General features: G+C 52.3%; 1 protein-coding gene across 1 annotated transcript; it reads left to right on the top strand.

Moving 5' to 3' along the window:
• The first annotated feature begins 3,295 nt into the window (after positions 1-3,295).
• Positions 3,296-5,019, top strand: DIRAS3 (DIRAS family GTPase 3). The gene is made up of 2 exons (XM_064429182.1): positions 3,296-3,610; positions 3,765-5,019. Exon 2 carries the CDS (start codon positions 3,850-3,852, stop codon positions 4,444-4,446), a length of 597 nt encoding a protein of 198 aa, XP_064285252.1. The 5' UTR covers positions 3,296-3,610; positions 3,765-3,849; the 3' UTR covers positions 4,447-5,019.
• The last annotated feature ends 6,211 nt before the right edge of the window (positions 5,020-11,230 follow it).

Here is an 11,230-nt window from a genome sequence, read left to right as displayed (position 1 = left end):
TGACTGGACTCAGTGGTCTGAGAGGGCTTTTCCAACCTAAATAATGCCATAATTCTTTCACTTGCACTCAGGGAGTAGTGGAAAATTCGATGAAAACAGACGAAGCTCAGCATCAAGAGCCTGAAGTCCCCTTGCAGGAGGGGCTGCCCTGGTACAACAGCACCTGAGAGAGGGCCCGGGTGTGAGCTTCAGGCAGAGCCCGCTGCAGCCTGTGCTGGCTCCAGCCAGGCCACAGCCAGTGCCGCTCTTTGGGACCTAAGGAGTGCCAAAAGAGCGAATAAATGAGATTTCAGTGCCTGCAGCACCGCCACCCCCTGGCACACGCTCCTTTCCCGGCGCACCCTGCCCTGGCAGGGCTCTGCTGCCACCTGCTGCCACCAGACCCCGGCTCCGGGCTGGACTGAGCGCACACCAGCGACCCTCGGCAATGAAATGTGGGAGTCTGGTGGTGGCAGGGAGCCACCATCGCCTGCAAGGGCTGTCCCTGGAGCTTGGTGTGTCCAAGCTGCGCAGGGACACCATGAGAACAGGCAGGGATGGCAAAAGCCGCCTGAGCCTGCCAGCCCTGGGCAGGCAGAGGGGGCTGCCGGGTTTAAACCCGCTTCCAGCAGCCCCAAACAATCCGTGCGTTGTGGGACACCGAAAGGCGGCCCCTCTGCCACCCCAAACCTGCAGCCCAAAGCTGTTTCCTGGGATTTTGTTGGGATGGCGGTGAAGGACGGGGCGCGCTGCTGGGGATGGAGCTGCAGGAGAGGAGCTGCAGTTCTCGTTACAATGACAGTCAGCTGCTCCCGACGACAGGACAGCGTCAGAGCACTTTTTGGGGTAAAATAAGCAGCAACAGATTTATTTTTGGGAGGTTTTGATCTGTGGTGGGCACATGGACGTGTCACGGGTCTGCTTCCCACTTAGCACCTGACACCACGCTGTGCAAGAGCTCTTAGAGCTCTTCCCTTGTCACAGCCTATTACAGGAAATCAATCCCAGCTTCAGGCTTTAGATCTGGAGGCTTAAATAAAACACCTCTTAGAAAGAGCATTGGAAAATATCTGAAAATGGGATAACTGAGCAAAAGTGGCTAGCACAGAGAGGGAATTAGCTACTCGTTCCTAGCCAGCATTGCATTGTGGCTAATAAATACCTCATAAACACCAGGAATGAAGGTTTAGAAATACCCCATAAACACCAGAAACGACGGTTTGTAAATCTGCTCTGAAAATCCCCAATAACGATGGGATTCAGGCAAAGTGAATGGCTTGCAGGTTGAGCCTGCCACAGGCAAGTCATCCTGCCTGGAGAGACAGGAACTGTAACAGCAGATGTAAGATGGACAGGAATTTTCTACAGCAAAAGGAAGGTGAGGCGTAATCCCCGACCCCATGATTAGCGGACTTTCACAGTTCTGCTTTATTCCCCTATTTTCATTAATATTATCATTACTAATTCAGACAGGAACTTTCAAAGCATCTCAATACAAATGGGTACCTGGTTTTAAAGAGGCCATTTCATTTTTAGGGTCTCAGGTTTACTTCCCCTTGTATGGGGATGGATTTGGTCCAAGTTCTATCCCTCGTGTCAAGATTGAAAGTCCTCTGGGGTTTTTTTTGGGTTTTTTTGTGTTAGACAAAAATACTCCACAGCAGTATGAAATGGATCTGAAGAGATACTTTGTGTTGGTCTGGGATAGAAGCATTACAAGGCTGATGGAAGTGGATTTATAACAGGAGAATACCACAGCGTTAGGAATGCAACAAGGATCAGAGAAATAAGAAATGATAACCCGGAAAACCACAAATGGTTTGGGAAGAATGAGCTTGGGAAGGACTGGGAAGTGTTACTCCACAAGTGCTGATTTCAGCACAGTTACTGAGTTGTTTTTACGAATTTCTTCCTCATCTTGGGAGATCTGCCAGATGTCCTTGTGGTCCATAAATCCTGCATTCCCTGTGCCCACTATCAATGGTTCATCCTTCTTCCCAAGCTCTGGTCAACTCCCCCAGGTCTGGGAGCAGAGAAACGTGTCCAGCCCTAACCTTAACAACTTTACCAACAATTAATTTGTTTTTTTAATACACAGCCATCACTTAGAGCTTGCTGGCTGCTGTTTCACAGATTCAATCTCACTTTTTGTTGATTAGTCTTGAAAGTCCACAAAGATCAAACATCATTAAAAACATCCCTTCTTAAGGAAATTTTACATATCCCACATTTTGCAACGCAGATGACCCACAAACAGAAACACTTTATAAAATGCAGTGATTTCCCACCGATCCTCTCAGAGGCCGACGGCCATTTTGGGGCGTGAGGGCGGGCGGTGCCTGGGCGGGAAGGGGCGGGAAGGGCCGTGAGGGGAGAGCCGAGCCCAGCCGGGGAGGGAAGGGGCTGTGAGGGCAGAGCCGAGCCCAGCCGGGGAGGGAAGGGGCGTGAGGGCAGAGCCGAGCCCAGCCGGGGAGGGAAGGGCCGTGAGGGGAGAGCCGAGCCCAGCCGGGGCGGGAAGGGGCTGTGAGGGCAGAGCCGAGCCCAGCCGGGGAGGGAAGGGAAGGGAACGTGAGGGCAGAGCCGAGCCCAGCCCGGGCTGGAAGGGGCTGTGAGGGCAGAGCCGAGCCCAGCCGGGGCGGGAAGGGGCTGTGAGGGCAGAGCCGAGCCCAGCCGGGGAGGGAAGGGCCGTGAGGGGAGAGCCGAGCCCAGCCGGGGCGGGAGGAGCCGTGAGGGGAGAACCGAGCCCAGCCGGGGCGGCGGCTGAGAAGAACCGGGGGTAGCTCTCCTCCCCGGCCATGCCGGGGGTGGAACAGCGGGGACACAGAGCCGCCTGCCCCTGTCAGGCACCGGGTGGTGCGAGCTCCGGTGTCCCCGCATGGGGGCGTTTGGAGAGACTGCGTTGGGGGAAAATCCTAATAAACGAGGAGAAATACGGCTTGTGATTGTGGCACACAACTACTCTTATTTCATCCGGCGGTGTGAGGGAGGCAAACCAAACAGTGGAATCACAGAATATCCCGAGGTGGAAGGGATTACACGGATAAATAAGGTCCTGAGTGGACCTTGCTGGCCATGGCCCCAGGGCTCGGTGGCTTACCCGGGCAGGGCTGAGAAGCTGCTCAGGGCATCCCTGCCCCGCTTAATGCCAGTGGGGGCGAAAACTTGACGCGGATTTGACGTTTTTAGATTAAATCAGCCCTAAATTTAAGCTGGGAGGTGCGCAGGGCAGGTGAAAGACGGCAGAGCCCGGCCGTTCCTGGGGGTCTGCGGCACGGGGGGCTGAGGGAGGGCGAGACTCGCCTTTGTGCGCGGAGCGAGGGACGGAGCAGCAGAGCCCGGCTGCAGCGGCTTTAATGCAGGCGGTCGTGCCGATTATTTATTTATTTTCACGGGGCGGTTGAGTGGAAGGCTGGGTTTACGAAGGCGCGGAGCCTCCCCTCCCCTGCCGCGGCGGCGCTCCGGGCGAGGGTGGTACCCCCGCTTCCCGGGGGCTGGAACACGCCTTCCCGGGGGCTGAGCGCGGCTTTCCCGGGGCCGGAGCGCGGCTTCCCTGCAGCCGGAACACCTCTTCCCCGCGGCTGCCAGGCGGTCTCAGCCCCGTTTCTCTGCTCGGTGGAGCTGATGGCTGCAGGTGAATTCTTATTCTCGTCTCGTAGCGTTAAACCTGCATGGGCTGCATGGCTGGGGTGGGGAGGAACAGTGGTTTATTTCACGGCAAAAGGATGGGAGCGATTTATTAATTGCTGATTTCAACAACGCACCCTTTCCCCCCTCCCTCTCCCCAGCCCACCTCTGCATAGGGGTGTGTAAACTTGGTGGAACTCAGGCTTTTTGTGTGGAAACCTCCCGTCGCGTCTGGGCGCAGCGAACATGCCAGAGCAGAGCAATGATTACAGGGTGGTGGTGTTCGGGGCAGCGGGGGTCGGCAAGAGCTCCCTGGTGCTGCGCTTTGTGAGGGGCACTTTCAGGGAAACCTACATCCCCACCATCGAGGACACGTACCGGCAGGTGATCAGCTGTGACAAGAGCATCTGCACCCTGCAGATCACGGACACCACGGGCAGCCATCAGTTCCCTGCCATGCAGCGGCTCTCCATATCCAAAGGGCATGCCTTCATCTTGGTGTACTCCGTCACCAGCAGGCAGTCCATGGAAGACCTTCACCCCATCTTCGATGAGATTTGTCAGATCAAGGGCGACATCCAGAAAATCCCGATAATGTTGGTGGGGAACAAAAGTGACGACACGCAGAGGGAGCTGGATGCCAGCGAGGGGCAGGCGCTGGCCAGCAAGTGGAAGTGTGCCTTCATGGAGACGTCAGCCAAAATGAACTACAACGTGCAGGAGCTCTTCCAGGAGCTCTTGAACCTGGAGCAGAGGAGAACTATCAGTCTCCAGGTGGATGGAAAGAAATCCAAACAGCAGAAAAAGAAAGATAAACTGCAAGGCAAATGCTCTGTAATGTAGATTGCTTTTGGCTGGACTTGCTGCACGGCACAGCTGGAGCGTGGACTCCCACAGAAAATACATTTCTGCTGGAGATTTTGGAGGAATCCACGCCTTGCAGGGTTGTTGCTTTCCTCTAAAATCCCCACTGGGTAATTGTACGTGTTGTTTTTAAGGAGGATGGCTTCTGCATGTTTATTTTTTTAAACCAATAAATGTTCCATGTTAGCAATTACCTATGACTAGAAGTTTTTAGTGTAAGAAGTCTTCCAGAGGAAAAAAATGTCTGTCAGAACAAACCTCTGTATTCTTGTGAGTACATGCCAGTTTTTAAATATCTCCAGCCTGTTAACTCAGAGGAAATAATCTATAATGTGTAGAGTTAAATTGTTTTCAGGAGTCTATTGACCAGAGCAAATCTCTAACAAAGTGAGGCATTTGCTCTAAAAATGAGCATGTGTGTGGCTCTGCGTGCCTAAATTTTTGATTGACAGACTGGCTTGCCCACCAAAGCTGCAGTTTTTGCATGGCAGAAGTGAAGTTTCCCTGTGTACTGTGCAGTTCTGGGAGTGATTACAGCTGTATAAAATCAGGCTTTATTCCTGTTTTACTTTTTAATTCCCAGCTTCCTCTGTTCACTGAGGCAGGATTTTCCACGTGCTCTCACTCCCAGTGCAGGAGTGAGCCTTGGTGTCCTTGAGCAGGAGCTGCCTCCTGATGAAGGTAACTGGGAGGTTTGAGTGCCCTTTGATGCAGAAGCTGTTATCTTCTCCTTGCCCAACCATCACCCAGGTTTTGCCATCTGAAGCTCCTTTTCCCAAATTCTACCAGAATTCTATCAGATATGTATTTTCCCCCCTCCATCCGAGTTACCCAGGGTTTAGTTGGGACCTGGGATGAGTCACTTCAGACAACACTGCCAGGGGAAGGAGCAGCTACACCTGGAAGCAAACCCCTCTCTGACGAGAACTTTTGGCAGACACTTCATGAGAATGAAGGGACTGGAGGGATCTAAAAGCTGTGTGGATGTGGGGGTGTGGGTCAGTGCTGGGGAGCAGTTGAACTCCATGGTCTTAGAGGGCTTTTCAAAGCTAAATAATTCCATGATTCTGTCTCCTGTTTTGGGTGTGTTCTAGCCCAAGCAGAAGACTGTAGGACCTCAGTGTTACACCGCAGGTTTGTTTTTTACACAGCAACGTTGTCTTGACACATGAGACACGGGAGGAGAGGAATTGCTACTTTTTATAGCACTTTTCTAGTGAAGTGATTTCATCGCTGAAGGTGAACACAATATGGAACAGGAGGTACTGGACGATTTCAGGCTCTTTCTGTGAAAGTATTCGTGTCAAGAATGACCTGAGGGGAGCCTGTGAGAAACATGGGGGCCTGGGGAGCCAGGACAAGGGGGAATGGCTTCCCACAGCCAGAGGGCAGGGATGGATGGGATATTGGGAATTAGGAATTGTTCCTGGCAGGGTGGGCAGGCCCTGGCACAGGAATTCCCAGAGCAGCTGGGGCTGCCCCTGGATCCCTGGCAGTGCCCAAGGCCAGCTTGGACAGGGCTTGGAGCACCCTGGGGTAGTGGAAGGTGTGCCTGCCCATGGCAGGGGTGGGATGGGATGAGCTTTAAGATCCCTCCCAACCCAAACCAGTCTGGGTTTCAATGGAAGGTGCTATAGAATGGTCTTTCCCCCCAGACACCTTTGTTCGTGTTGCAGGCTAATACACAAACCCATGACATTTGTATCCATGTGAATATATGAGATTTGAACAATTCTTGGCACCTGGTGCTCCCTTGTCTCCTGTGCTGTCCCTGAGCAGCTTTTCCAGTCTCCTTAGGCTGTCCCTACACACTCATGGGATCAGATGGCTCCATGTGTGCCAGGAGAGATTGCCCTGCTTTCATCTGGAGCCTTCACACCATTTGATTCAGCAAAAAACTTATGATTTTCATTACTTACGATTTCAGAAACCCAACTTCTGCAGGAGGGTTTGGAGCTGTCCAAAAGGTAATGCTCATTTGCCAAAATCAGCCCAGAGGCTCTGCTCCTGATTTTCCCTGTTGGTGAAGGGAACCCCCAAGCTCCCAGTGTGGGATCTGTGGCGCTGGCTGGTGTTGTCCCCTGTGTGTGACCTCTCTGGGGTGGCCAGGGGAGCAGTCCTGATGGCTTTGCTTGCACATAACTCTTCCTTTCTCCTCTCTGGCTTTGTGCATGGATTTTCTCTCTCTGTTCTCTCATGTCCAAGCGGTTACACAAAGCTCCTCGTGGGTTGTTTGGTTATTATTACAAAAACTATTTCAGTTCCATTGCAGCCTTTGAAACCCCTCAAAGAAGTTTTCTGTCTAAGCCTTTTTAAAATGTCAGGAGACCTAATAATGTCTCTACAACTCCCACTGCCTTCATGGAGATGCCTGTGCAAAGGATCTGCAATTACTCACACAGCCAGGATGTTCTGGAATGTGTCATTAGCACTGCTGTGTGTTCCCTGTGCGGGGTGTGGAGGTCTCTGAGGGCTGGGATCTGTCAGAGCAACAATCCCTTGGAGCAAAACAGGCTCAGGCATTCCTGCACCCAGGAGAATCCCTGGGGGAGCTGGGGAGGGGCTGGAGAATCCCTGAGGAGCTGGGAAGGGGCTCAGCCTGGAGCAAAGGAGGCTCAGGGGCCCTTGTGGCTCTGCACAGCTCCTGCCAGGAGGGGACAGCCGGGGGTCGGGCTGTGCTCCAGGAACAGGGACAGGAGCAGAGGGAACGGCCCCAGGCTGGGCCAGGGCAGCTCAGGGTGGGCACAGCAGGAATTTCCCCATGGAAATTCCTCCACCCAGGGCATGGGTGGAGTTCCCATACCCTGGAGGGGTTTAACATCCCTGTGGATGTGGCACTTGGGGACATGGGGCAGGGGTGGCCTTGGCAGTGCTGGGGGAATGATTCAACTGGATTGTCTCAGAGGACCTTTCCAACCTAAACGATTCCATGATTTGGAGCTTCCTTTGGTTGCCATGAGACCAAGGCTGTGTGGCAATGGAGATGCTGGGGTGCTCCTGGGGGTGTCCCAGTTTAGAAACCCAAACCAGCTGGGGAACAAGGGACACCTGCCCTGTCTGCCTTTCATGCTCTGTAAATAATCTCTTGGTGTGCAGCTCAATTGTACTGTAAATTAAAACAGTATTAATAAATAAATTCTATAATTGGCTGTTTCCATATGAACTGAACTAACCTGGCTTGCGTGTGTGCAATCTCTCATTCTTATAGGAAGAGAAATTAATTTCCTTGGAGTAGATGCTGTGTTTTGGAGTGAGGGTATATGTAGGGTTGGAAGGATTGAATAAGTGCAGGTTAGAAAAGCAGCAGACCTGCAGTTTTTCAGTTGATTTTTTGATGAAGGACATTCAGGTGAAGCCATCTGTCAGCAATGAAGAAGCAGCTCTGCTGTCTGATGGAGCTGCTCTGGCCTTACCTGCTGTTTCCAGCAGTGCTTTTCCAGGGGCTGGTGACGTTTGTTTTATGGAGCTGTTTATGTATCCTGTAAACCTTTCAGCCTGGAGACACGCTCTAACACATTGTTCCTGTCTGGAGAGCTGGATGGCAACTCACTAATAATTCCCACGTTGGTTGGTTTATTCCCTTCTTCATTTTGTTCTACCCCAGAACTCTCTGGTTTTTCTGAAAGGCTCTTCATCAGGTCAGATGTGGTGAGACAAGGTCATAGAAGATGCTGACACAACTTGTTGAGTTGCTTTCAATGGCTCCATAGTGTCTTCTCAGGATCACGAGTTGAACACTCTGAAAATTCCCTCTGGGATATCCTGAAGGAGCCCCCAGACCGGCTCTTGCCTGGGTGGCTGGTGAAGGCTGGGACTGTGAGGGCAGTGAGTGACTTTGAACTGAACCACAGAATCGTGGAATCACTGAGGTTGGAAAAGCCCTCCAAGACCATGAAGTCCAGTCTGTGTCCAGTCCCCCCTTGTCACCCAGCCCAGGGCACTGAGTGTCACCTTCCTCGGATGGGGACTCCACCACCTCCCTGGGCAGCCCATCCAATGTCCACCCTTCCCATGAAGAAATCCTTTTCCTCTCTGGGATGCTGAATTTCAAGCATTTCTCAGTCCGTACTCCTTATTTCCATACAAGACTCGTTGACAGGCTTGAGGCAGTTCCCTTCCCGAGTTCGACGAACAGAATCAGTGTCAGGAGAAAACACTGGGGAGGAGAATCACGAACAGCTCTTCTTGCGAGAGAAAAATGTGAGCAGTAGCTGGAGTGTCCACCCACACATGTATTTTAAAAACAAGCAGACAGAATATTGCTGTATTCCAATTCCTCTTCCCAGAGCAAAGCAGGCTCATGATTAATGGAACAAACAGCTCAGAATAATAAGCAATATTGCTTTATATGCAGGGTCCGTAGCCACGAGGTACCCGGAGCACTCCAGAAGAGTAAAAGCTCGTCTTAATCATCGCCTGCCTCCTCTGCAGTGTCTGTGTCGTAAATAAGGGACATCAAAAGCTTTGGAGAGCTAATGAAAATGCTAAAGAGGCTCCAGACCCACGGCAGCGTAGCAGCCTCCCCTTAATGCTGCTGCTGCGTGTCAGGCTAGACCTGCCACCCCTAATTGATTCCTTTTTTCCCATTTTGGGGGAAAACCATGACATAAAATCCTGTTAGATGAGAGTGGATTTAATAATGCAAAAAGGATGGAGGAGCAGAGGAAGGAGGGGAGCCCAGCATTGCCGTGGCTCGGCTGGGTTTGTTCACAGTCCCGTGGTGGTGGAGCTGAACTCTCTGGCACAGCTGGGCACTGCAACAGGGTCTGGTGTAGTGGCTGCCTCTGTGCCATCTGCTGCTCTTTGCCCTCTTCACGCTTCCAGCAAGTCTGAACATTAGAGGGAAAGGAATGATTGTGTTTTCCTGGATTAGCACAGAACCAGTCTTCCAACCCGACCATCCCAGCTGCTCCTGCCGTTGCCCTCAGCTCCTATCCGGGTGGGAAGCGGGGCGTGGGGTCCCACCAGAGCCCGTCTCTGCTTGGCAGCCTGTGTTGAGAACTTGCTCCAAGCCTTGAGCAGAGGGAAATGCAGCTGATGTGCTGTGAAAAGGGCTTTTCACAAGGGGGGTTGGACTTAAACTGAAGAAGAGCAGGTTTAGATGGGATATTGGGAAGGGAATTCTTCCCTCTGAGGGTTGTGACACTGCCACAGGTTGCCCAGAGAAGCTGTGGCTGTCTCTGAATCCCTGGAAGTGTCCAAGGCCAGGTTGGACAGGGCTTGGAGCAGCCTGGGATAGGGGAAGGTGTCCCTGCCAGTGATGTCTCCTCCAGCTAAAGGGACGTGGTTTTCCTCCACCTGGATATGGGTGCCCACAGGTACCTCCTTCCAAGCAGGCAGAGCACTGCTCCAAAGCCCCTGGCATGGGGAGCAGCAGGGAGCTTTCCTTTCATAGCTCAGTGATGCATTTGTGCCTTTCAGACTAAAAATACCTAAGGATGGAGATACGAAAACTCTTCTCTCCTACGTTATGGTTTTCCTTTGTTCCCACATGTTTTCCTCCAACCCCTGCATCCCATTATCTGCCTCAGGCTGCCCGTGGGTGAAGGATGAGCAGCTCACACCCAGGCAGTGAAAATCCCTCCTTGGAGGGAAAAACCCATCCATCACATGGAGTCCTTGGATCAAGACCAAGGTCTCATCTGGGATGGGAGTGAGGAAAAGGCTTTTTCTGCCAGTGCTGGCTGCCCACATCCTGCTGCCCACATCCTCCTGACTGCTGGGAGCATCCCTCGAGCAGGGATGGAGCAGATCCCAGCCTGCACCCACGTCCAGCCCGGTACGGGTCCATATGGACCTGCTGGGATTGATGGGGAGGTGAGGGAACAATGGCATGCGCTCCTTGTGCCCCCGAGGAAGAGCACACCTGAGCTGCAGCACACGGGTCTGTCCCTGGGCCGTTCTGATGTGTCATTTCAACAACGTGAAGCCCAAAAATAGGGAAGAAAATTAATAAATAAGGGAATGTTCCTGCTCAGATTGTTTTAGCCATTTCTGCTGTCAGATGCTTTACCAGCTGGCCAAGCTGGAACTAGGGGAGAGTGGCTGGCTTTGTGATTATCTGGAAAGATGAGCCAGAATATGGCTCAAAAATGGGAAATATTTGTATGAACTGTAAGAAATTACTCATTCCCACAGGCATAATTCCAGACATTGATTCATTTGGTTAATTTTCAGTGGAAAAAAATAAGTCTTTACATCCAAGAAAGAGGATGTTGAAGGGTGCCTGGTGTTTGTTATGTGGAACACAAGGGCATTTGGTGTTTAATATTTTTTGTTGCATTAATGATTGCTCCAAACAGCCTTAGCAAGGCTCTTCCTGGGGGTGTCCAGCATGGATACCCAACATGTGACTGTTTATCACACGTGCTCCTTTTGGACAGCCTTTTCCAGGGAAGGCTGGGTCCAGCAGCCCAGGGGTGGGGATTTAAGGGATTCCTTTGTGGAAGAAATACATGATAAACAGTAAGGGAAAGTAAGCATTGGGTGGGTTCAGACCATATTCCTGGGGGCTGGTTCTTTGGAACAAGGAAAAGCCAGGGGAGCCTGGGCTCCCGTTCCTTCTCCATGGCACTGGAGGGATGGAATGGCAGCTGTTGATGCGGCAGGGATGGAGATGGGCGAGCAGGAGCTGCTGCTGGCCAGGCACACGGGGACAGGCTGGGCCCTGCAGGGAGCAGAGATGAGGGATGGCTGTCCTGGAAATCACATTGCGCCGTCTCCTGCACCTCCGCTGCTCCCACGCGGAATCTGATTACTCTCC

Source organism: Passer domesticus, chromosome 7 (assembly GCF_036417665.1).
Source record: "Passer domesticus isolate bPasDom1 chromosome 7, bPasDom1.hap1, whole genome shotgun sequence".
In the NCBI taxonomy this organism is placed as follows: Eukaryota; Metazoa; Chordata; class Aves; order Passeriformes; family Passeridae; genus Passer; species Passer domesticus.
This window is presented reverse-complemented; position numbering and strand designations above follow the sequence as displayed.